Source organism: Ochotona princeps, chromosome 2 (assembly GCF_030435755.1).
Source record: "Ochotona princeps isolate mOchPri1 chromosome 2, mOchPri1.hap1, whole genome shotgun sequence".
NCBI lineage: Eukaryota > Metazoa > Chordata > Mammalia > Lagomorpha > Ochotonidae > Ochotona > Ochotona princeps.
Genome location: NC_080833.1, coordinates 13,919,266 through 13,945,307, shown reverse-complemented (window position 1 = coordinate 13,945,307; position 26,042 = coordinate 13,919,266). Strand labels below are relative to the sequence as shown.

The 26,042-nt window shown below is 54.4% G+C and overlaps 1 protein-coding gene across 3 annotated transcripts in view; it reads left to right on the top strand.

The window, feature by feature from the left end:
• The window catches only part of ECE1 (endothelin converting enzyme 1), a 106,694-nt gene that overhangs the window by 67,822 nt on the left and 12,830 nt on the right, over positions 1–26,042 (top strand). For all 3 annotated transcript variants that reach the window (XM_058676398.1, XM_058676385.1, XM_058676393.1), the window contains 8 exons: positions 1,821–1,962; positions 5,697–5,909; positions 14,755–14,876; positions 17,327–17,473; positions 18,348–18,413; positions 19,312–19,503; positions 24,059–24,201; positions 25,061–25,175. In XM_058676398.1, the coding sequence (XP_058532381.1) occupies positions 1,821–1,962; positions 5,697–5,909; positions 14,755–14,876; positions 17,327–17,473; positions 18,348–18,413; positions 19,312–19,503; positions 24,059–24,201; positions 25,061–25,175 (1,140 nt within the window). The remainder of the gene's footprint in view (positions 1–1,820; positions 1,963–5,696; positions 5,910–14,754; positions 14,877–17,326; positions 17,474–18,347; positions 18,414–19,311; positions 19,504–24,058; positions 24,202–25,060; positions 25,176–26,042) is intronic.

Below are 26,042 nucleotides of genomic sequence, written 5' to 3'. Positions count from 1 at the left end.
ATGCCATCTTAGAAAGCACAGTGTGAAACCCCCAGTGCACCTGTCAGCAGCATCCAGGCTGGCTATTTCTGCACCCATCCTTCTAACCTGAAGTTTCAGCCAGTCAGAGTATGTAGCCAGAGCCCTCACTTCTCACATGAAACAAGGCTTCCTCCAGAAGGCTGTGTCCCTCTTGTGACCTGACCCGGTGCAGCTTTGCGGCCTGGTTTTCCGCACTTCCTTGGAAGAGTCACCAAACCTTGGGGCTCCTTTTTACATTTTTCAAATGCATTTTTTCCCACAAAGTCTTCATATTCTGCTTTCTCTGGTGCAGCAATCCCCATTCATTTCTTTTCCCAGAAAGTACACAGCGATGGCCACACCTCATGATGCCCTTCCCTAAGGTGACCCATGATGGATCCCCATGTGCCCCGGTGGGACTTGCTTGGGGCTCTGGCTGGCTCCCGTGGTAGCCACCCCTTGACCATTGGTGGTACGAACAGGTCACATCTGGAGCTCCTCATGTTCCCTGGTGGCTCCCCATTCCCCAGCAAGCTGGGATGACTTCCTTAGGACTCTGTCTGCCCCCATGCCCATCCTCGCCAAGCCTTGTGCCCTCCACTGTGTCCTGCCCGAAGAGCAAGTCAAATCACACCTCTGCAGTCCTTGGGAGGAAATGCAAGTTTTCTTTTAACTTCCCAGGAACTAAGCCTTGGGCCTCTCACCCCCTCTTCGATCAGCAGACTGGTTCTTACTTGTTCTTAAGGTTCCAGCCCAGGCATTGCCCCCTCCAGGAAGCCTTCCCTGACTGAATCCCTGCACACCCCAGAGGGTTTGTGTATCTGCTTCCCTGCTGCACTGTGGACAACTAAAAGCAAGGGAGTCTCTCTTCCCTTGTGTGTTTTCCACCTAAGTTGGGGCAAAGCTCGCAGCATCAGGGTCATTGGATTGCACCTTTAGAGATCTTTCCCATTTTGTGGCCTTGCCTTTTGCAGGAAGCACATCTTGGAACAGAGGAGCTTCTGAGCTGGTCTTGGATGTGAGGGGCCCGAGCTGGGGGCTCTGACTGCTCTTGGCTAGCATGTGCCTCCTCGAACCACCAGGGCCCTGCCGCACCCGCTACTTCCTCTCATTGTGCCGCCCTTCCTGTTGAGCTAGACTGAGGCTGGGGACAGTTTTCCTCCCTTTGAGGATCAGCTGAATGGAACTACCTCCTTCAGTCTCTGGCTTGTGAATGGGCTCTGGGGTCCCAGACCAGGGTCCAAACGCAGCACTCCCCATTTACTATGTGTCAGAAGGGGAGAGTCCTACCTCCAGGCCTCAGTTTCCTTATTTGCAAAGTGAAACAAGAAGGCAGCTCCCACGGGATGGTGAGGGTTTCATGAGCAGGTGTCCCTTGCTTCTGGGCGGGGTGAGCTGAGCTATGTCACCCTTGTCCCTGGCCCTGTGGGTGTGGGGCTGTCAGGAGAGCCCAGCTGGCTGCTCACTGCATGCCTTTGAGTCCAAACATCCTGTTCTTTTTTTTTTGAACTCCTTACAGGAGAAACCGGGAAAAGCTTTAGTTTCTTTCCTCTTACCCATATCGGGTGACACAAAAACACAAGCCAGCCAGTTGGACTGCCCGCCTCCCCGATGGGTGGGAGTAAGTCTCGGCTGCTGAGCAGGGTGGTGGTTCCTTCCTTGAATTAGGGCTGATTTTGTGGGAACCGGACCACCCTGGAGGCCCGAGGGCAGTCCTAATGCCTCCCCGGGGCCTGGGCCTGCAACGGAGCCCCTTCCTCCTGGGGAGGGTGCGCCCTGAGCTCACAGCCTCCCCACCCCTCCTGCCCCATTCCCTGCAGGTGAACTTCCATGGCCCCCGGAGCAGCCTGCGGTGCTGGAGTGCACGGACCCAGGTGGAGAAGCGGCTGGTGGTACTGGTGGCATTCTTGGCGGCAGGACTGGTGGCGTGCCTAGCAGCGCTGGGTATCCAGTACCAGACAAGTAGGTACCTCCATGCTGTGAGCTTGATCTTGGCTGTGTCCGCCAGGGCTCCCCTGCCCTAGCTGGCACTAGTCTCCTGGACCAAGGGGAGAGTGAGGTCCAAAGGGCTTGGAGTGCTGAGACACTAAGATCTGGGTGACAGAAGGTCCCCATGGTATAAAGATTTTGGAGTCACAGACAATTCCACATTTTGACCCAGCAGCTTAGCTGTGTGTGACTTTGGACAAGTCACTCAATTTCCCAGAGCCTGAGTCCATGGGAACACCATGCCCAATTTGGTGATGGTGCTGAGGGTGCCTTGTAGCACTTCTTCTACCTTGACCTGTTCTTTGCAGTGCTGGGAGGTAGGCCGAATGGATGTGCAGGCTGATACCGGCTGTCATCCTGCGTCCGATAAAAGCAGCATGGCTTCTGTGCATCCAGGCAGGTTTCTTTACAGGGGTGATCACATCTCCTTCCAGCAGCCCTGCAAAGTGTGGCCCCTTTGGGCCCCCTTTTCTGCATCAGAAACCGGTACATGTAGATGGAGAGGCCAAGGTTACATGGCCAGTGGGGACAGGGTGGGGGCAGCTGGGTTCCACGGGACTCTGCCTCACCTTGTAGTCTCCCCATAGCAGATCAGCACCCCAGAAAAGCTGTCCTTTCACAGTCCACCTGTGTCTATGAGTGTGCTTGGCTGTCTGACCTGTGCTGAAAGGGTCTGCTTCGGGAGGGAGGGGTCTGACTGAGCAGTGAACCTCAGTCAGCGGCAGAGTCCAGGCCCTGGGAACCTGGAAAGGGCACCTCCCCATTCAAGACAGAGTAGGGCATCTTGCCAGTGCTGGGTCTCTCACCGTTGCCTGGCAGTCTCGCTCACTGAGCAGCCTCTGGAGTCCCACCCACTGACTTTGTCACGCAGCCTAGGGGAGGGAACCATGGTGGGATCTGAAGGTGTCCTGTCCAAATGGAGTTGAGCGTTTGTCACTGGCCTGTGAAGTTGGGTATGCCAGACTGAGCTGGGCGGAGCTTCGTGGTCTGAGTTATTGTAGTGTCCCCCTGTGTTGGCATACAACCACTCACACATTCCAGGGACATTTAATGAGTGCTTTCTCTGCGTCAGGCCCTGGGCCAGGCATCTAGGTGGTGCTTACGAAATAATTGCTTCATTATTTAACTGACTGTTTAATGGTTTATTGATGTTTTACCAAACTTGCCTGGCCCAGCAGGTGCTTGACGGAAATTAAATTAATTAATCTTAACCATATGTTAAGTCTGGTGCCTGCTTGCCTGCCTGCCAGGAGCGTGCACAAAGGCAAGTGGGGAATGAATGATGAAAGGCACAAGGGAGAGGAATGGAGGGCTGAGCTGGGAGTAGCCTTTCCCTGTGCGTGTGTGTCTGCAGGACTGTGTGTGCCTGCGTCCCCGCTGGTTCAGGAGCTGATCAGTCTTGTTCTGTAACTACTCTCTTGCCTCCTGCTAGCTCAGCTTCAGCTCAGATGATCTGGTTGTGGCTGTTTGGCCTGGCAGTGGTGATTTGGTTAAGACAGCTGCATCTCCCAGCAGAGTGCCTGGGTTTGATGCCCAGCTCCAGCCCCCTCCCCTGCTAAAGCAGACCCCAACAGCAGTAGCAGTGGTGACTGAGTGATTGGGTTTTTGCCGCCCACATGAGAGACCTAGATTGAATACTCAATCCCAAGATCTCTCTGTTTTTATACACAGTAACTCAATAATTTTTTTGAAGTTTTGAGATGTATTTGAATGACAGAGGGGGAAGTACTGCTGCTTCGTTCCTCAGACATCCACAACAGGTAGGGATAGGACCAGCTGAAGCCAGCAGCTCCGTGCAGGACTTTCCAGCCGGTGGCAGCATCGCACACAGCTGGGCCTTCCCAGGCTCTTCAGCAGGAAGCTGGGGCTCAGTCTAGTGTAATATGGAACGCAGGCCTCCCCTGCGGTGGTGTAACACATCGCACCACAACACCTGCCATGGTTTAGTGGTTTTATTGCAGTGTCACCTTGTTTTTGTTTTAAGATTTATTTATTTTTATTGGAAAGGCAGATATACACAGAGGAGGAGAGACAGAGAGGAAGATCTTCCGTCTGATGATTCAATCCCCAAGTGGCCACAATGTCCGGTGCTGCACCAATTAGAAGCCAGGAGCCAGGAACTTCCTCCAGGTCTCCTACACATGGGTGCAGGATCCCACTGCATTGGGCTGTCCTCGACTGCTTTCCCAGGCCACAAGCAGGGAGCTGGATGGGAAGTGGAGCTGCCGGGATTAGAACTGGTGCCCATATGGGTTCATGGCGCGTTCAAGGCGAGGACCTTAACTGCTACGCTATCATGCCGGGCCCCACCTTGGTTTTCTATCACACAGCTCCTCTGAACCCTTGGTGAGCTCAGCTAACTTTTGTCTGTCATCAACTGTTACTAAGGTTACTGGTGAGCTGCCCAGCTGGCACTGTGCTCCCAGTGAGGCCAAGGCTGTCCCTGCCAGCCATGTGTTCTGCTCTCCTAAGATACACTGAACTGTCAGACCTTTAGAGGGAGGAGGCTGAGCCCCGTTTCTGCCTTTGAGAACATTCTGTCACCACTTTGAAAGCAGTCCTGAGACAAGGTCGCTTACACAAGGCCTCAGAGGCAGAAGCAGAGAGCTAGGCTTTGAACCTGGATCTCAAGGCTGCCCTGTTCTCTCCTGCTATGACAGACAAGGGGCCCAGGCTGGCCTCAGCTTTCATGTGAGCTGATGACCCTGCTCCAGGCATTCAGAACCTGTTCCTCATCTTGGCACTTGGTGTCATGCCTATACCTGCTGCCAGGCATGAGGGGTGAAGGAGGCCACAAATATGTGTGTGTGTGTTATGCCTGTGGTCTGTCACCCCATCAAAAACCTTGTCACCAGATGATCAGGCTGGGCTGGGTTCTTCGGGCCTGCACAGTTGGCCTGGTTCTGCTGCCTTGGCATGGGTTCCTGTGGAGCTGCCCCACCGTGTGGGTGTTCTGGCTGCCAGCTGACAGATTTTCTAGGGTGGTTTAGGGTTTTCCACGCACCCAGGGATCCAGCGTGGTAACCCTTCGGCTTTGGGTACGAGAGTGATCGCTGGTGGGTCCCTTCCCTTTTTGGCTCATCTCTTCTCCTTCCTGTGTACTCTTCACCATGGCCCCCACACCACGCACTTGATGCAGCGAGGCTGTGGTTTGTTTTCTGGAGTGCATGGTGGGCATTTCTCCCTCTGTGGTTTTTGATTTTTCTTTGACACTGTTCATGTCCCCCAACAAAATTATTAGCTCTAAAGGAAAAAAATGTGTTGCCTTTTAAATGCCACATGTGTTTATACACAGAGAGACACACACACACCACCCCACTCAACAGAGAACCTGGAAGAAACTTGGTAATGATTTTGTTGGATAAGTGAATGCATGAATGACTAAATACATTTGTTGAGCTTCAGGGAATAGAAAATGCTGGTGAAAATTGTAGAGGGAGGGATGGAATAAAGCAACAAAATTCTGGGTCCTTTTTAAGCCCTGGAAAAGCTTCTGGGCAGCTAAGCAGACTAATTTTACAAACCATGAGAGTACAAACCCACTCAAGTCATTCTCACAGGAGTCCCATGGCCATCCAGGTCCAAATCTCAGTGCTCAGAGCCAGGACAGAGCTTGTCCCCTGCTGGGCCCCAGGCCACCTCCACTGGCCTCCTGCAGCCTCCTCTGTGCCCCTCTTCATTGGCTTTTTCTCCCTGACCCTCTCCAGGAAGCCCTCCGGTGTGCCTGAGTGAAGCCTGTGTCTCGGTGACCAGTTCCATCCTGAGCTCCATGGACCCCACAGTGGACCCGTGCCAGGACTTCTTCAGCTATGCCTGTGGTGGCTGGATCAAGGCCAACCCTGTGCCCGATGGCCATTCTCGCTGGGGAACCTTTAGCAACCTCTGGGAACACAACCAAGCCATCATCAAGCACCTGTTGGGTAAATACCTGGTTCAGACACCAAGGAATGTCCCTCACTGGGTGCTTGCCATGCCTGGGTGGAAAAGAGCTTGGTAGAGTGGGAGGACCATGGATCTGGAGTCCATGAGACTGAATTTAAACAAATGTCCCTTCACTAACTGTGCAATCCTAAGTAGGAGACTTACCTCAGAGCCTCAGTTTATTCATCTACACAATGGGCCTGACCACACTCAGACTGCAGAGTTTGAGCACTGGAGAGTGTATGTTTGAGCAGTAGCATGGTGTGTGTGGCTCAGGGTAGGTGTGCAGAGACTAAAGTCAGGGCTGTTATTTCTGCAGCTTTAAGCTACAGCTTAGCCTTTGCCTGCTGAAAGTGTAAGCCAAAAGACTGAAGGCTACACACAGTGGATCAGGCTTCAAGGTCATGCTTCCATGACGGTTGGGACCATAGCCTGTCAGGGAATTACTCAGAGTCGGCAGGACTCTCTCCCTTGAGCTTTTGGTACCCTGTCCTAGGTGGAAACCATCGGACGTGCCTTCTGGTCTTTGTAGCTTGCCGTACCTCAGCCCATCTGGTTGACCTTAGAAGTCGGTGGCCTTGTACATGGGTTGGAATCCCACCTGTCTTGATTGCAGCATATTCTGAGTAATGTCCGCTAAGTTCCCTTCTGCCTGGGGTGCATCACAGCCCTAGGCTGTCCCCATGGCACCTGGAACCCAGGCCCTCTCCCTGTCCTGCTATCTCTGCCCATCCTGGAACCCTGAATGCTTGGGAGATGCCTGATCGCCAAACCTCAGCCAACTCAGGGACGGAACTTAGGGCTGACAAATATTTATTACTGTTTCAAGAAGAGCTTCTAAGAAATGCTGTTGCTATGACAGTTACAGGCTGCAGACAGTGTGTCTTAGATGAAAAGGGAACAGACACTCTGTGCTGTGCAAGGTCAAGGGCAAGCAGCAGCAGCAACATCACAACCAGTGGCCAGCACTGCACGCCAGCCTTTGGCAGAGCCCAGGGGGCACTTGCTTGCTAGTGCTTAGGGCTCACGGGGAGGCACGGTTCCCATCAGATGATGGCCCTGGGCGTTTGTGCATTTTGGCTCAGGCGGCACAGTCATGGTGGAATCTGGAGTTGAAGGAACTTCACATTCGAGATGGCCAGCCTAGTCTGAGACACCTCCCTGCTTGCCTGGTGCCAACCAGGCCGCCTCTGAACAGGGCTACAGCCTCTCGTCCCAGAACTGGAGGCTTTGGAGGTAACAAGTGGAACCTGGAGGGTGCCGCTTCCCCAGATCCTGAAGACCCTGCCAAGCGAGGGAACCATGCAGGGAGTGTAGTGAAATGGGTGGCCCCCTGCCTTCAGGGACCCAAGCCTGCTTCGGAGCCTGACTCTGCCATTACCAGGGCATTGTGGATCAGGGATGTCACCTCCCTGGGATTGTCTTCCTGTTAATACAATGGGGACTGAACCTCCTCTGAGTTAGGAGGACTGAGTGAGAAGGCAAATCTGAAGGCTTCTCTTAGGGCTGACCGCTGTGGCTATTGCTCTCACTGGCCCTTGGCACAGCACTTCATGGTGTACAGAGCCCTTTGATCAGTGCCACCTGCCTGATCCAGTGTGGCTGGGTACACCCTGTTAGCCTAGAGCAGTGGCAGCAGAGGAAACTGAGGGACAAAGAGGTCCTTATGGTGAGCCGGTGCTGGCAGAGCTGGCACAGCCCAACTCCTGGTCGTGCATCCCATGTCATCTTCTTTCCGTTTTATAGAGGAGAGCAACCCTGCTGCCCTGCCCCCAGGTTGACGTGACCTTCCGCTCCTGTGTCACTTGAGGGTCAAGCAGGTGGGGAACTGCGTGGAACTGGGTCCATTCTAACTCTTGACCCCCAGGGTCAAGGTCTGGTAGTGGCAGGAGCCGCCTGCCTTAGCATGCTTGCTGGGCCAACTTTCAGTTACAGTGTCTATGAGATGGGCCTGGGGAAGCCAGGAAGTGCTGTGCTTGCTGACTCACAGGTTTGGAGTGTTTGGCACAAAGCTGGCACCTGGTGAGGACTCAGTGGGGTGTAGCTGTCCTTGCTGGAGGTAGTGGGTGAATTCTAGCCTGACCTTCTCCCTACCTATACCTGTGGCCGCAATGAGGCCACCAGTCCCTCAGCTCAGTGCTTCACCTAAAAAGCCGAGTGCCTCTGCCAAGGGTTAACTGCGTGGCCAAGGAGAAGGAGTCATGACTGCCTATTCCATTTCTCATAGCAACACTACTGTAGGCTCAGTCATTGGAGGAGGCAGCTCGGGACATAGCTGTGACATGTGGGCTCTTTAATTATTTGTTTCATGTTCATAGCATACCCAAGAAGAGTCTCTGTGTGTCTATTCTACAGATGAGACCAATAAACACAAAGGAAATACATTTCCCAGAAGTGGTGAGTTGGGATCCACACCCAGAGCCCCAAAGAAGGCCCCAAAGCCTGCCTTCTTTTTTTCCCCTCATCTAATTCCAGTCACTGTGGACACTACAGCGTGGGAGGAGATTGGCCTGGAAGGGTGGGTCTCCGGCCTTCTCTCCCCTGTGGTTGCTGGGCCAAGCTCTCCAGGCCCAGGGATGAGCTCAGCAGCTGGGGTTCCCCAGGTCAGGCTGAACAGGCACTTCCCTAGGAGGCACCTCGTGGGGTCCCTTCTGGCCTGCTCACTCATGGATCACAGTCTGGAAGTGGCCCCTCACATGTAGGCCTTGATACCTGGAAATTCCTGAGGAACAGGTGGCAGGTGTGTGGGCCAGTGCAATCCTGGACTGACGGCTGAGCTGGGTCCAGCTTCCCCTGCACGGAGGGGTAGCCAGCAGGCTCCTGAAGTAAGCCAGAGTGAGTGGGCCCTGGAACAGACAAGGGGTACCCAGATTGATTCCAGCTGGCCTGGGGTGGGCTTTTCTCCAGAGGAAAAGGCTTGGCTCAGTTGGAAGGCAGGACAGCTGTGACAGCTACTTGCCAAGGGACCTCAGGCATGTGTGTGGTGGGTGTGCCAAGACAGGCCAGGTGGCATCAGGGCATGGTGCTTGCCACCTGCGCCTCTGGCTGCAGGGAGGGTGAACTCAGCTGCAAGCGACACAGGTGTCTTCTGCCCACGCTGTGCCACCAACATGCAGCCAGGTGGCTGTTGGGCTTGTCACCCCATCCAGAGTGGCTGTACAGGCTCTCCAAACACATCAAGACTCATCCCAACTTGCTGGCTGCCTAGTGGCCTTGGCTGCAACTGTCCCCTATAGCATGTGCCTGTGCTGTTCATGCACTCTATTCTCTAAGAAGAACACCTGCAAATGGCAAAGTAATGCCTGATTATTGTAACAATTCCAGCAACAGACTGTGGAGGTTGTGAGCAGTTTCCCTTTTTTGTGTGTGTGTGTGTGGGGGGGTTTTAAAAAAATTTTTTTTTGAAGATATACTTATTGGGCCCAGTGTGATGGCCTAGTGGCTTAAGTTCTCGCCTTGCATGTGCCAGGATCCTATATGGGCGCCAGTTCTAATCCCAGTGGCCCCACTTCCCATCCAGCTCCCTGCTTGTGGCTTGGGAAAACAGTTGAGGATGGCCCAAATTTTTGGAAGGCAGCTATGCTCACCACTATACCACCAACGCAACCCAAGCCCAAATTTTTGGAACCCTGCACCCGCATGGGAGACCTGGAAGAGGTTCCAGACTCCTGGCTTCAGATTGGCTCAGCTCTGGCCATTGTGACCGCTTGGGGAGTGAATCATTGGGTGGAAGATCTTCTTTCTGTCTCTTCTCCTCTTCTCTGTATGTCTCACTTTCCAATAAAAATAAGTACATCTTTTCTAAAAAGGATATACTTAATTGTTTGGAAAGCAGAGCCGCAGAAAATGAAGAGAAAGAGATGGAGGCGGCAGGGGGATCTTCCATCTGCTGGTTCACTCCTAAAAGGCCAAAAGATCTAGGGATGGGCCAGGCCAGAGCCAGGAGCCAGGAGCCAGGAGCTTCCTCTGGGTCTGCCATGTGGGTGCAGGGGCCCAAGTTCTTTGTTCATCCTCCACTGCTTTCCCATTAGCAGGGAGTTGGCTACAAAGCAGAGCAGCTAGGACCTGCACCTGTATTCACATCTGATGTCGGCCTCGCAGGTAGTAAGCCACTGGACCACAGGGCTGGCCCAGTCTCCCTGAGAGATACACAGAATATCCCATGTGTATCCATGTTTGTGATTTAGTGATCAATTTAGTCTGTAACATCTCATACTTTTTTTGTTCATTTCCATTTATTTGAAAGGCAAAATGACAGAAAAAGATCTTCCATCCTCTGGTTCATTCCCCAAATAACCAGGACAAGGCCAAACCAAAGCCAGGAACCTAGCTCTCCATTCAGGTCTCCCACATAGATGGCCAGGAACCAGCTACTTGGGCATATTCTGTCACCCTCCAGGTGGTCAGCAGGGAGCTGGATCAGAAGCAGAGCACAGGGGCCTTGAACTGGCCCTCCAGCATGGGATGTCATAATCCCAAGCAGCAGCCTAACCCACTTCACCATAACAGCAGCCCCTCGTACTTTTCTTTTGATGTTCTCCCAATATTTACTGTCAAGTTCAGTTTCTCCAAAACTGCCCACTGTATGCTGGAGGAAGGCCTCTGCACACAGCTTCACAGCTACACAGCCTCATATTGGGCAGTGTTCACAGCCACACGGGCCTTTCCCTTTGCAAGTGGCTTGAGTGATTCATGTATTTAAGGACTCCCCAGGAACGGCTGGACCACTGGGGGCCCACCTCTGGTTCCCATCAGACCTACAAGAAAAAGCTGGAGGCCGAGCAGGGGCTCCAGTCCTGGCCACTGCCACCTGTGTGACCTTGGACAAGTGGCCCAGCCTCTCTGCTGTTCGTGTGGGGGATCATTAAGGAGGCACACCCATGGCCACACCCATGGCCGCACCCCTGTGCAGAGGCCGTAGGTCACTGGCTAAGGAAGCTACAGCTACCTGCTGGCTCTGCCTTCATGGCAAATGCCTTCACTCCCTGGGCCTCATTGCCCTTTTCTCAGGGTGTCTTGCCCCAGCCTGCAGCAGCTCCAGGAGTCACTCATGGTGTCCTGGCCTTTCATCCTGGTGAAAAAAGCGCCTCCTTTATCAGCAGCCACCGTCCCCCCGCCCCCCAATCTCCCCTCAAAGCAGGGGGCTCCAGAGGCCTGGGAAGAGTCTGAAGGGAGTGTTTGGTTTTATCTAGAGCAAATACTGGGTCTGCGCTGATGTGGAGTTGGACCCACACCCCTGGGAAGATGGAAGAGGAGGCGCTGAAGCTCCCTGTCCGGCAGCCACGGCTCTGCCCATCTGGGCATCACTTCCTCCCGACAGGGTGACATGGGAGAGGGCATTCCGCTAAAGGCTCACAGAGGAAAAAGTAGGCCAATTAAATAATGGTGTGTTGTCTTTCCTTTCTGCAGCTTTGGGGAAGTGACTGAGGAAGTTTCTGGAACTTGGGGGTTCCTAGAAGGAAATACCTGCTGCCTAGTTCAGGGCTGCCAAATGATTCACATACCATTAGGGCCTTGCAGGGGCCACTGTCTCCAAAGCATGCCCCCAACTCAGTGCCACGGATTGCTGTAGGGGCCATTGATTTAATCTTTGCCCTGTGGAATCTTCTGGAAAGTCAACATGAACAAGGAATCCTAAAGGAGATCATAATTTTGCTAACAAAGAAACGGTAGCTAATTCTACCTTGCAACCAGTCCCCTCCCTCGGGCAGAGTTAGGAGGGGATATGAATGCCAACTTCTGTCTCTGCCCTCACCTGCCCCATTTTCTCTCCATGCACGTCTGGGACAGGCACCCGGCCCCTTCCCCTTCTCACCCTCTGGATATGGTGTCCTGCTTCACAATGGCTGCTGGGCCCTGTTCACACATGCCAGAAAGGGCCCGCTCTGCCTGCTGGGACTGATCCTAGGAACCCAGGCACAACTAAATAGAATTGGGGGTGGGGGAAGCAGCCCCCCTCCACCAGCTCCACACTGAACTCATCCTGGAGCCTGTATCCTCAGGGAATTCCCCCACACCATCCACCCACTCCCACTGTCTGACGCCTTTGTGGTCAAGATGACAGGTTTTGAGGGGAGTGGTCTCAGGACCCTTACAGGCTGTAAGCAAGCCTTCCACAGGTAGGCAGATGTCCAGGTCACCTGGTCCGTCATTTGTACGGCTGCCAAGCTGTACAACTTCATAAACACTGGAAAATCTTGCTCTCCCACCCCATCCCCTGGGCCAGAGGAAGGAAGTTTAAGCAAGAAAACAGGAGGCTGTGCTTGCAGGAAGGCTCCTGCCCTCCGGGCCACCACTCAGGGTGGTGAAAGGGGGGCCCAGGTGGCCTTGAGCTGGAACTCCCTGTGATTAAAGGCAGCCAGGCTATTCCTGGAGCGCCTTTCTTCAGGACTCTTATCTCAGTAGCCTTGGGATGTAGGGGTTGGAAATGCCAGGCCTGCCCACTGGCCAGAGCACAGAACACCTCCCTGCCATATCGGCCTTGGCGTTTCAGGGTCGTAGCAGGAACCTGATGGGGGCCTATGAAACTGGGGAATAGTGAGGGGGTCCTGTGGCTACTTGAAGCTGCTGGGAAGTGCTGCCATGGAGACAACCCCACAGGGTGGGGAGCATTCCTATGTGTGGCCTCAGCTCTCCCTACTTCTGCCCTCCCTTAGTCCCTGGACGCCTCTTCTCACTGCTCCCCAGCTGTAGGCAACACACAGGTCCTACCAGCGCTTGGTGGTGCCATGGCTGGTGGTCTTCAGGGTGGTGGGTGCCCTCTGTGGGTCCCTGTCATTTGAAGGCCTGACTGCTATCTGTCTCGGGGGCTTCTGTCACTATTTGTCCCTGCACGCTGATCCCATCTCCTTCCCTGGGCTGGGAAGCTCACTGCCTGGCGAAAGCCAGGGTGCTGTTTACATTAAGAATCAGAAGGCATGGAGCCCCCTGGGGCTGGGGCTGCTGGTGAGGGACTGGGCAGAAAATGACTCGGCTGTCTTACGCCAACAGGTTGCACCAAGTGGGTCTCTCGACTCTGAAGAGCAGGCCCTTTGTGCCTCCCTGCTTGTCCCCATACTGTCCTGCTCTACCCCAGCCTTTTTCTGACCTTGTTACACCCTGCCAGAGGGAGTGACTTTCTCTGTGCCATTGACGTCACTCAAAGCGCTTTCATGCCCTCTGCCTAGTTCCTTGGAGACGGGGACAGGTCACAGGACTGCCAGTAGTCCTCATGCCAGGGGCCACAAAGTGCTTAGTGGGTTTCTTGGTTTTGTTTTTTTAATGTTAATTAATTGTCATTACTTGAGAGGCAAGAGTGGCAGAGGAGAGAGACTGAGGCATCTGCCATCTGCTAGTTGATCCCTCAGGAGCCTGCAAGAGCCAACATTGAGCCAGGTTGAAAACAAGGAACCCTGAACTCCAGCCAGGGGCCTCAGTGGATGGCAGGGGACCAGCGTTTGAGCCATCGTCTGCTGCCTCCCAGGATACATGGGAGCTAGATCAGAAGTAGAAGAGTCCAGAACCAACTGATCCTGCAGTGCGGTATCAGATGGCCCAAGTGGGAGCCCAACCCACTGTACCACAACAGCCATCCCTTCTGAAGCTTGAGCAATGGACAGCGAGAGTAGAGAGTGTCCAGCTGCTCTGGCAGGGAGAGAGATTAAGTCATCCCTTGTCTGCCATGGCCAGGTTGGGCCAAAGCTAGGAGCCAGGAGCTGGGGCAGATCTCAAAGTCTGGCACTGTGACGTCGGACTCAGGTACCTTAAACACTCAGCCAGACACCTGCCCCAGAGAGGGATGCCCTGGAAGACACTGCCTGGGGGAAGCCTTGTAGTTGAGTAGGTTTATCCAGGTTCTGTGCAGGAGCCTCGGGAAAGGGACGACAAGGGTAACATTTTTTTTGTGCATAGTGTATGGCACAGAAGCATCCAGTATTCATTTAGTTAATGGAGGGGTAAGATTCCAGCAGAAAAGTCTTCCTGGAGAGTGAGGTAGGCATTCGGCTTGGTGGTTGAGTTGCCCCCACTGGGATGCGCGCGTGCCTGGCTCTCAGGTTCCAGTTTCCGGCTCATGCAGGTGCTGGGAGACAGTGGTGAAGGCCCTAGTGCTTCGCCCCTGCCACTCACACAGGAGACCCAGAGACCCAGGTGGAGCTCCAGGCCCCTGGCTTTGATCTGGCCTAGCCCTAGCGGCTGCATCCCTTTAGGGGGTGACCCTGCAGATGGAAGCTATTTCTGTCGCTCTGCCACTCAAGTAAATAAATATAATGGCTGAAAAAGAAAAGTTGTCCTTGGAGATGGGTTTGGGAGTTTGAAGGAAGCAGAAGAAACGTTTTAGGATTAGAGAAACAGGAAGTGGGGAAAGAGGCGGAGGCAGTGAGGAGCAGGCAAGGCCCACAGGATGGGCGCTGGAAAGCAGGCACGTCTGGGCTGAGCTGAGGAGCCCAGCACACAGTAGGTGTTTGCTGGACCAAAGGCCAGAAAGCAGTCGCCTGAGCTGCTGTGGACGGGACCCTGCCTCACTGGTGCAAGGTGGGAGTGCTATGGCTCAGCACGAGGAGGGAAGCAGAGGCCCCAGGTGCCTGGAGAGGTCTGAGGAGCCACACAAGGTGGAGACCTGGACGGGAAAGTGGGAACGGGCCGTTCAGAGCAAGAAGGGAAGTACCAGTGCAGTCACAAGAAAGCTCCGAGATCTGAGCTGGGACCAGCCTCTGTTGCTGCAGCAATGGTGTGTGGACCCCAGGCAGGGAAGGACCACCCCAAGAGGCAGAGGTCAGCTCTATTCACAGTCAAGGACACCAAGGCCCTGAGAAGAACAAGTGGCCTTTGCAGGAGGCAAAACTGTGCTGTCTCTTGTCTTGCCAGAAAATTCCACGGCCAGCGTGAGTGAGGCCGAGAGGAAGGCCCAAGTGTACTACCGGGCGTGCATGAATGAAACCAGGATCGAGGAACTCCGGGCCAAGCCCTTGATGGAGCTGATTGAGAAGGTGAACCCCTGGGCGAGCCCCCGCCTCCTCCTGCCTGGCTACGTGTCAGCCCCTCTGGCATGCACCCCACCTCGGGTGCCACTGGGCCCGACCTCCTCCCATCTGCAGGCACCATACCCAGGTGGAGGGTAGCTCACACAAGCTTATTTGCCTCTGAGTGGGTGAAGATATCTACACACGTTTGTGCTCACATCTGTCATCTGTGTGTGGGAGTGGGACAGGCGCTGTCTTTATAGTGAGGGCAGATGTGCCCAGTGTGTTCAGATGGCATGTTTGTGTGTGCGCGAGCATGTGCTGCAGACACCAATGAAGAGATGTGGCTTGGAGCCGGGTCTCCCTCCTCCTGAGCAGGGGTGTGGGTCCTGCCGCCTGGGCACCTCCCTGCCAGCCATGGGGGTCTGAGGAGGGTGCCTGGGCAGACGGGGTGGCTGGGCATTTCTGATTGTAGAATGACGTGGGGAGGTTTAGTGCTGATAGACATGGGAGAACTGTCAAGGCACAGGCTGCACATTCAGCATGTGCCCAGCTAGGGAGAACCAAGACTATTTCTTTTCCTTTTTTTAAAGATTTATTTACTTTTGGGCCCGGCGACGTGGTCTAGTGGCTAAAGTCCTCGCCTTGAACGCCCCGCCTCGGGATCCCATTTGGGCGCTGGTTCTAATCCCAGCAGCTCCACTTCCCATCCAGCTCCCTGCTTGTGGCCTGGGAAGGCAGTCGAGGACGGCCCAAAGCTCTGGGACCCTGCACCTGCGTGGGAGACCTGGAAGAGGTTCCTGGTTGCCGGCTTTGGATCAGTGCGCACCGGCCGTTGTGGTCACTTGGGGAGTGAACCATCAGATGGAAGATCTTCCTCTCTGTCTCTCCTCCTCTCTGTATATCTGACTTTGTAATAAAAATAAATAAATCTTAAAAAAAGATTTATTTACTTTTATTGAAAAGACAGAACAAGAGGCGAAGATCTTCCATCCACTGGTTCATTCCCCAAATGGCTGAAACGGCTGGAGCTGAGCCAATCCAAAGGCAGGAGCCAGAGACCTCTGTGGATCTCCCATACAGGCACAGCGCCCTGAGGCTTCTTCGACTTGGGCCATCTTCAGCTGCTTTCCCAGGTCATAAGCAGGGAGCTGGACGGAAAATGCAGCAGCTGGAACATGGACCAGCACACATATGGCATCCTGGCACATGCAAGGTGAAGACTTTAGTCACTAGGCTACCAGGCCCAGGAATATTTTAAAATATGTGTTTGTTGGAAAGGCAGTGTGACACGGGGAATGAAAGAGAGAGAGGGGCCCGGCGGCGTGGCCTAGCGGCTAAAGTCCTCGCCTTGAACGCCCCAGGATCCCATATGGGCGCCGGTTCTAATCCCGGCAGCTCCACTTCCCATCCAGCTCCCTGCTTATGGCAAAGCAGTTGAGGACGGCCCAATGCATTGGGACACTGCACCCACGTGGGAGACCCGGAAGAAGCTCCAGGTTCCTGGCTTCGGATCGGCGCGCATCGGCCCGTTGCGGCTCACTTGGGGAGTGAATCATCGGACGGAAGATCTTCCTCTCTGTCTGTCCTCCTCTGTGTATATCTGGCTGTAATAAAATGAATAAATCTTTAAAAAAAAAAAAAAAGAGAGAGAGAGATGAGCTTGTCCAGCCGCTAGTTCACTGCCCAGTGACCGTGACAGCTGGGGCTGGGCCAGGCTGAAGCCAGGAACTCCATCTGGGTCTCCCATGAGAGTAGCAGGTGCCCACATCCCTGGACCATCTTCCACTGCTTTCTCAGGTGTGTTGGCAGGAAACTGGATTGGCAGCAAAGCATGTGGGACCTAAATTGGTACTCTGATGTGGGATGTCAGTGTTTCTGATGGAGGATTGATATGCCTCAATGCGAGCTCCTCTAGAATATGCTTTATTTTTTAAATTGACTTAGCATAATCAATCAATCTTAGCTTATCATGCTTTTTGAAATGTGGAGTACTTGTTTGTCCTTGGCTCAATTTAAAAAAAATTTTTTTTTATTTGCCTTCCCTGTGGTTCAGTATATTGGGAGATGATGCCTGCTTTTCTCTGGCTGGCCTGCCTGGGGGACACATCAAGAGCCTGTGTGTCCAGGGGGTCTTTAGTCTTTATAAAAAAAATTTTTTTTAATGTATTTGTATTGGAAAGGCAGATTTATAGAGATCAGGAGAGACAGAAAGATCTATCAGTTTACTGCTCAGGTGGCCAGAACAACTGAAGCTGAGCCAATATGAAGCCAGGAGCCAGGAACTTCTGGTTTTCTCATGTGGGTGCAGAGTCCCAAGGCTTTAGGCATCCCAGGAGGAGCCTTGGCCCTATTCATGAGTCGCCTTGGCTCCTGGATCAGAACCCCCAGTGAAGAGCATACCTGTCCTTTACTCTCAAAGCTCAGAGAGGTGGATGGCAGCTTCTCACCTCTCCATCCACTGTTCCTCCCTGCAGCTCGGAGGCTGGAACATCACGGGACCCTGGGCCAAGGACAACTTCCAGGATACCCTGCAGGTGGTCACCGCCCATTACCGCACTTCACCCTTCTTCTCTGTCTATGTCAGTGCCGACTCCAAGAACTCCAACAGCAACGTGATCCAGGTGAGCTAGACTGAGACTGAGAAGAGGAAGGGGCCTGGCCTCTTCCCGTTCAGAATCCATTGGGCACAGGGCTGAGGACAGCCCAGTCTGGGCAGGATCTCTGAGCCCAGGATGCTCCTGGAGTCCCTCCAGAGGTGACTTCAGTGGGCAAGCTGGGTTAAGGGTGGCAGGAGGGATGTCAATTTTGCACAACAGCAGAAGCCTTCTGCTGGCCACCCCACCCTACCTCCAGCCTCTGTCTTTCATGGCCTTGGTTAGAATGGTTTTGAGTTCATCTGTCTCTGCTGAGCTCATCTAGACTAAGTATCTGAGTGGCCAGGGGAATCCCAGGCTGCAGAACTATAGATAGAGTTCCCAGCCTATCTCTCACTATGTGAGGTTGGGCAGGTGGCTCACCCTCTCTGTGGTGCAGTTCCCTTGTCAATCATCATGACACCTGCTGAACCTTCAGTGCGACCAAGTGTGGTCAAAAGGCTCTAAGAGAACAGAGCTATCAGGAACTGAGCCCCTCCCACCTGCCCGGGGTACAGCAGGTGGTGTTACCTACTGTATTTCTCAGAATAGGATCCCAAGAATCAGAAGTGTTAAGTAACTTGGCCAAGGTTACTTAACTGGCAGGTGGCTCTTTGCCATTTGGGATGTGTAGGTGAGATGGGGTGCCTCGCCAAGGGTAGGGGCTATATAAAGTGGAGGCTGGCTCTGTCAGGCCCATCAGAGGGGCCTGAAAAAACAGCACAATGTCTGTGCTGTCCCTGGGTGGGCTCATGTGTGACTTCAGCTACCAGCTGAAGAACACAGCTGGCCTTTTGCTGCCTGTTGGCTCACTGTCCCTGGGACCATGGGGGATTCCCCTGTGACCCCTGCCTCTCTCCAGGTGGACCAGTCTGGCCTGGGCTTGCCCTCCAGAGACTATTACCTGAACAAGACTGAAAATGAGAAGGTGAGTGACCCCACCTCCAGCCCCCAGCCACATGTTTCTCCCCCTTGCCACCTCTCCCCAGCACAGGTGATTGAGGTTACAGGTGCACAGAGGGCTCAGGCAGTGGTAGCAAGGCAGGGATGCCCCAGGCATCACGTAACGGGCATGCTATAAGTGTCATCCTGATTGCAGAGACAGGTGGGGATGGCGCTGTGAGTGGTTGAGCTCTCACCCTACAGTACCTTCATGTACCACAACTGTCAAACAGTTGCTGGTGTTACCTTGGCTTTGGGGGAGGGCAGAAGGCCAAGACACTGTGTGACCTGCCCAGGGTCACACAGCCAGGAAGCAGTGAGGCTGAGTGACATCCAGGTCCACCTGCTGCAAAGCCCTATGCCTCATATGCCCCGGCCTGGCCAGCCTTTCACGATGCCCCAGGGACTCCCTGCCACAAGGCTCCCTCCTTTGTCTTTCCTTTAATCCACCCACACACACCAAGCAACAGCCTACAGACAGAGGAACTAATGCCAAGGTCAGAGCAGCAAAGGGGACCCACAGGGTGGCCATCCACAGAGCTCGAGAGCCAGTAACAGAAGTGGACAAGGTCAGGCATTGCCCTAAGGGGAGGGTGAGCAGGTTTCACACGGAGACCTAATTCAGATCTGCGGACAGGGATTCCCGGCAAGCAGGGAAGGGATGGCCTACATGGCACCAAGTGGGTGGTGCCAAGACCCTGGGGCTTTATCCCAAAGACTGTGAGGAGACAGTGTCACAGTCATCTCCAAGCCGTGTGTCCAGCAGGGTTAGCCAAATGAGGCACATGCTTCCCTGCGCTGGGCCAGGGCTGGCCCTGCCACGTCCTGCTCTGCCCTGAGCTAGTGGGCAGCCACTGACAGCTCAGGGGTGCTGGGCTCCACAGGTGCTGACCGCATACCTGAACTACATGGTGCAGCTGGGGAAGCTGCTGGGCGGGGGGGACGAGGACGCCATCCGGCCCCAGATGCAGCAGATCCTGGACTTTGAGACGGCCCTGGCCAACATCACCATCCCCCAGGAGAAGCGTCGGGATGAGGAGCTCATCTACCACAAGGTGACAGCGGCCGAGCTGCAGGTAACTTAGGCACCAGCTGCTGAGGGGGCCGGGGCAGCCACAGGGCTGGGCACTTTATCAAATGCTGGAAATAGCCAAGGAGTGATTGTCGTCAGCCCCATATCACAGATGGAAAGACTGAGGTTCAGAGAAGCAAAGTGGACTACTGAAGGCCACACTGCTCATGAGTGACCAGCTTCTAAGCTCAGTGCTTGCCCTGCCAGGCTGCTGTCTGTAGCATCCCTTCCGTGGGGACACTGGAACAAGGCCAGCACTGGCTCACCTGGACAGGGCCTCCCCTGCCTGCTGTGTGGCCTGTTCCTAGGCCCCAGGAGGCACGTAGGGACCAGCATGTAGGTCCTGCTGATCTCGGTTCCTTTCTCTTTTTCTTACAATTTCTTTTATTCATTTTGAGAGGTAGAGAGAGAGCGCTCTTTTCTGCTCATGTAGTCCCAGGTGCCTGCCAGGGCCTGCTGTAAAGCCAGAAGCTGTAACTCCAGCCTAGTCTCCCCCTCAGGTGGAGCAGCTCAGTTACCTGAGCCAACACCTCCTGCCCACAGGACGGCTTAGCTGGTGGCTGGAGTCAGGAGCAGAGCTGGGAAACAGACCAGGTGCTTCCGTGTGCAAGGTGGGCGTCTGACCCACTAGGTGGAATGCCTGGTCCTCAGGATCTGCTTCTCTTTTAAAAAAATACTTTTTAAAAAATGTGCTTCCTGTGTGGGAGACCTGGAAGAAGTTCCTGGTTCCCGGCTTCGGATTGGCAAGCACCGGCCCGTTGTGGTCACTTGGGGAGTGAATCATCGGACGGAAGATCTTCCTCTCTGTCTCTTCTCCTCTCTGTATATCTGACTTTGTAATGAAAATAAATAAATATTAAAAAAAAAATGTGCTTGAGAATCAGAGTTCCAGAGAGAGAAGGAGAGGTTGAGAGAGATCTTCCATCCCACAGTTCACTCCCCAAGGTGTGCCAATGACTAGAACTGTGCCCGGCTGCAGCCAGGAGCTAATTCCAGATATCCCACTTAGCTGCAAGGGCCTAATCACTTGGGCCTTCTTCCACTGCTTTTCCCAGCCAAGTAGAAGGGAGCTGGATTGGAAGTGGAGCAGCTGGGACTGGGAATAGAACAGCTGGGATATGACCTGGCACCCATTTGGGATGCGGGTATTGCAGGCAGTGGTTTACCCACTGTGCCACAATGCTAGTTCCTCAGGTCGTTTCTTGCTATCTCCTGGGTCTGATGACCTTGGCCGTCCCTGGAGAGGATGCCGTTCATGTGCCGGGGCACCATTAAAATGCTTTCCCTCTGCCGAGCTGAGTTCTGCCTGTCCATTCCTTCCAGAAGGCCCCTGGGCCCCTGCCTTCTCGTTCTCCGACTGACAGCTCTGACTCCTGGTTAATGGGAAACAGTCCCCCTCACATTGCTAAGTGTTTGGTCAAAAGAAGCAGGGCTATGGGCCTGGGGTGGCTAGAAGCTCCGGGAGGTTAGGGTCGCGATGGGCAGCCAGGCTCATGCAGTGTTGCACCTGGGGTGTGTGCAGCTGCGCCAAGGTGCCAAGCAGGTTGTTACGGAGAACAGCAGCCTGTGTTGGGCACCATCTGGAGCTGTTTTCCCACGCTGAGGCCAGGAGGTCGAAGGAGCATAATTTTGTTTGCTCCAGTTGCCCAGTTCTCGGCTGTGCCAGAGTCCCTGCAGCGGCCGTGCTGCCAGTGTCAGTGCTAAGTGTAGCAAGCCAGGCATGGCAGCTGTGAGCACCCAGCCCCGCATGGCCACTGTGTTCTGCCCCCAGGCGTCTTTTCCCCATCATGTTGCTGAGCCAGGGTGGGGACAGTTTTTGCACGGTTGTGGAATGTGCCCCTTTGGGCTTTGGTTTCCTTCCTGGTCGAAGAGGGCTTTGCTCTTTGGCTCCCAAGTCCTGGGTTCCTTTGAGAACCGATGGAAAACTACAGAATGTCTCCCGGAAGAAATGGTGTGTGGATATTATAAGCACAATTTAAGTCTAACATTGAAAGAAGTGCTGGGCCCCTGAAGCCTAGTGTCTTGGATGGGAATCCGCCTGGCCCATGTGTGGGTGATGAGAGATTAGCATAAGCCATGGGGTGGCAGTCTGCTGCTTGGGCTGCCGGTGTCCCAGATCAGGTGCCTGGTTCCAGCGTCATGCTGATGTGTACCTGGGAGGCTCTGACACCGGGGTCCCTGCCACCTGTGAGGGAGACCTGGATTGAGTTGTGGGCTCCTGACTTTGGCTTGGCCCAGCTTGGTCTGTTGCAGGCATTTGGGGAAGTGAAGTAGTGAGAGCTCAGGATCTCTCTACCTTTGAAATTTTTTTTTTTCTCAAAGATGAGGCCAAAGGTGAAGTTTAATCTTATGAACTGCTCTGCACAACCCAAGCATGACGCATTACCATCGTTATCATTGCTGTCCTTTGATTGTGCTCATATCTTGCAGCCCACAGCTCTGAAGCAGGTCGATCCATCCCATCCAGGGAAACAAAATGTTCTTGTTCCTCAGTAGCTGGAAATTTGGTTTGCCTCTGGTGCTCTGGGTGACTCAGAGCTGCGGTGGGGTTCCAGGCTAGCCCTGCTGGAGAGCAGAAATGTTCTAGACTAGCTCCCCACTGAGTGTGAGCAGTGCCACGGAACACACAGCCTGTGCTGCCTCTTGGGGCCTGCCCATTGCTTCCTGGGGTGAGTCCAGCCTCTCTCCTCTCTGCGTCTGAGAGGAAGGCTGAAGGCAGACTCCTCTTCGCATCCACTTTAAAGAGAGAGACTTATTGGAGAAGCAGAATCACAGTAAGAGAGTCACTCCCCAGAACGCCACAGCAGCCAGCCTGGGCCAGGCAGAAGCCACGAACGCCATCAGGGTCTCCCATGTGGGTGCTTTCCCAGGCGCACTGGCACGGAGCTGAATGGGCAGGAGAGCCACCAAGACTCAGATTGGCGCTGCGATGTGGAATGTCAGGATTGCTCACATCAGCGTAAGCTGTTGTGCCACAACCCTGGCCTGTGCCTGCTTTTCAAACCCGTTCAAGCTGCTTAGTTGGTGGCCAGCCATACTGCATGGCTGGGAGCTCCTCAGCGTGTCCCAGTGGGTTTGCATCTCAAGGAGTGTGCAATCATAACAGCTGTCTCCATGGAGATGGAGCAGGCGCACGTGTCTCTAAGTTCGTGGAAGCCACACAGGTGGCAAATGTGGGATCCTAGGATTCAGCATGCATCTCCTGCTCTCAGGGCTGGTGTCCACCGCGTGTGATACAGTCTGCTAGCCACTTCCCAGGACACAACTCCTGCAGGGGCTGCCCTTGCCGCCTCCCAGCTCCCCAAGCCTCGGCAGGCACCCTTAAAACCCACAGAGGTTAGCAAGCCTGGGTGTCGGACTGCACAGTCACCACTTAACTGGGTGGCCTCAGGAGAGTCACCTGAGCTCTAATCAGCACCCGTGTGTGAGGGTGGGTGTGACTGCTGCCCACTGAGGGTCCTATACGCGTTTCCATACCCCTTAGGTAACTGCATCGGCCCATATGGTCCTCCTGTGGCTCAAGTCCGGCCCTCCTGTGTGGATGTGAGGTGCCGGCTTCCTAAGCAGCGTCTGGACTGCCTGCTGCACCAGGCGCTTGCACCGAGTCTCACTTCTGCAAAGGGGCATCTGTGAGTGGACAGCAGGGATAGCAGCATAGGATGAGTAGCTTGAATGGCCCTGCAGTGTGCTCTTAGAAATGATTGCAGTGAGAGGCTGCTGTGGTGGCTCCGTTTCCCATCCAGCTCCCTGCTAATGCGCCTGGGAAGGCAGTGGAGGATAGCACAGGTGCTCAGACCCCTGCAGCCATGTGGGAAACCTGGACGAAGCTCCTGGCTCTGGCTTCAGCTGAGCCCAGCTCTGAGTGCGGCAGGCATTTTGGGGAATGGAAAATCTCTAGCTCTGCTTTCCAAACAAAAACAAATCTTTCAGAGAAAATTTGTGCACCAGAGTAAACTTGCCTTTTAATTCTGTTTTTCACACACGGCAGTGCTGAAAGTGGCCGCTCAGCGCACTTGCCTCCACCTCCTTTCTGAGCAGTGAGCTCTGTGGACCCACGCAGGTCATGCATGTGATGTCCGGCCCTGCCTCTGCTGCCACTGAGGGGCTCGTTGGTTCCGTAGAAGCCCGGGTGGAGGAGAGTAGCTGGCGTGTGCTCATGTGATCCTCTTGGTGGCCCAGTGCAGTGAGGTTCTGTTGAGGGTGACGCATTCAGTGCATGGGTTCCTGTCACCCACATGGGAGAGAGCTCGGTGGAGTCTCCGCCCCCGTGCTCCCCTGGCTTGACCTAACCCCCGCTTTCTGGGGCATGTGGGATATGAACCAATAGGTGGAAGCTCTCTCCCTGGCCTGGCCTCTCATATAAAGAAAAGTAATTGCATCACAGCATCTGTAACCGAAGTCAGCCAGCCTCCAGCTTGGAGGCTTCACCCAACACCCCGTCAACCTGCCAGCTCCTTCATTTGTCAAGGGGAGGGGAGATGGCGCCACCCCGAGCACACTCCGGAGACCTGGGCTGCCGGGAGCCAGCAGCTGGCGTCACGCTGTCACTTCCCTTGCAGACTTTGGCACCGGCCATCAACTGGCTACCTTTTCTCAACACCATCTTCTACCCTGTGGAGATCAATGAGTCCGAGCCCATCGTGGTCTACGACAAAGAGTACCTGGAGCAAGTCTCCACGCTCATCAACACCACTGATAAATGGTAGGGGCGCCCCCGGGAAGGGCGGGGCAGGGCAGTGTGGGCCCTGGCTGCGTTTCCTAAGAGACGGCCACCGTGCAGCCTGTCCCAGCTCCCTCCCTCCCTGGCAGCTCGGTAGCCCCAAGGCAAGCTTCTTATCTTTGTTCATGCTCAGGGTCCTGGACCACCGGAAAATGGGGAACATAGTAGCACCCGCCAATTTGGAGTCCTGTGAGAGTGCAAAAACACAATCTGTGGGCAGTGTTTCAGGTGGACGGGAATCTCTTCCCGACCTAGAGAATGGCAGTTGTTATTTTTATTTTGCACTAATATTTATGGTACCTTTAAAATTTTTAGAGACTTGTAGAGATGTTGAACACCACTGTTACTCTTCTGGTACGTGTATATGTATGTCCGTGTGAAAAACAAAGGTGTGGTGGGGGTACTCATCCGTCCCTGTGACTAGGAGTGTGATCTGCCTTTTCCTCATGTCATCCCAAGCCCTCCGAGGACTTTGTTTTTCTTGGTGGTGTAGTGTTCTGTTGAGTATAAATACAATTATTTATCCCACCCAGCGTGAGGGTCCAGGCAGCTATATCCAGACACTAAGGGGCTAAACAGCAGGCACTGGTCTTGCACTTGGGGGGGTGCACATGGCTGCACCAGGCACTGAGGGTTTTTCTGTGGTGGAGGACCCAGGATTGCGGTCAGCCAAGAGGTTGGATTCCCTGGGTTTATGGTATACGCTGGCCAAGCCAGGGCACGATGGAGCCCAAGTTCCTAAGACTGGATTGGAGAGCCCTCTGGTGGCAATCTGCGGAAGTGCAGCAGCTCTTCCCGTCCTGGGCTGTTCTGAGCCTGTCTTCGTGCCCTCTGCCTGCAGCCTACTTAACAACTACATGATCTGGAACCTGGTGCGGAAGACCAGCTCCTTCCTGGATCAGCGCTTTCAGGACGCCGACGAGAAGTTCATGGAAATCATGTATGGGACCAAGAAGGTGAGCCAGTTACTGGTCCATCCAGTGCACTTGCTGGGCACCTGCCATATGCCAGGCTGTGGACTGGAGATTGGCACAGCCATGGCACTTTCCCCATGGCCATGACACATGCGAAGGAGGCAGATGCCAAGGAAAAGAATGCAGAGGTCCCCTGGAGAGGTCTGCCCAGGTGTGTGTAGGAGACAAGGACCTGAGCCGGGGAGTTAAGCAGAAGTTTCCAGAAGGAAGTGGCTTGCCATATCAAAGGATGACAAGGAGTTCTGGCTACTCAGCTAATTCATAGCCAAAGATCCTCCCTGCCCTTGGAAGCCCCTTCTTGATGGTGATGGTGATAATGATTGGTTAAAGCAGGCCTCTGCTGGCGGAAATGAGACCTGCTCTGCTGGAGGCACTCCCCAGGGTTCCCCTGGATGTGCCCCTGTGCCACCCTGCCCTTGGGGGAAGAACAAGGATTCCCCTGGCTGACCCCTCCTGCTCCTCCCAGGCCTCCGTGGGACTAAATGGGAAGGGTCCCATTGGGAACCGGGACAGTGGTCCTAGAGCTAGATGTATGTGAGCAGTACTTAGAACACAGGCCAGAGGAGGAGACTGAGCCCCCCTCCACCACCACCACCACCAAGGCAGCAACCAGGGTCAGCCAGCGTGATGATGGCTGCTGGGCATGACTTTATAGCCCATCTCTTACCAGGTTCCTAGTACAGCCCTGGGGCCTGGGCCAGGCTCGTAATTTCACTCCCATTTTACAGAGGAAAAAACTGAGGCTCCAAGAGGGGACAGGACTTGTTCAGAGTTGCTCAAAGTGTGCAGGAGGCTGTCAGACCGAGCCATCTGACTTGCCACCTGTACCCTGGACTCCACACCGCTTGA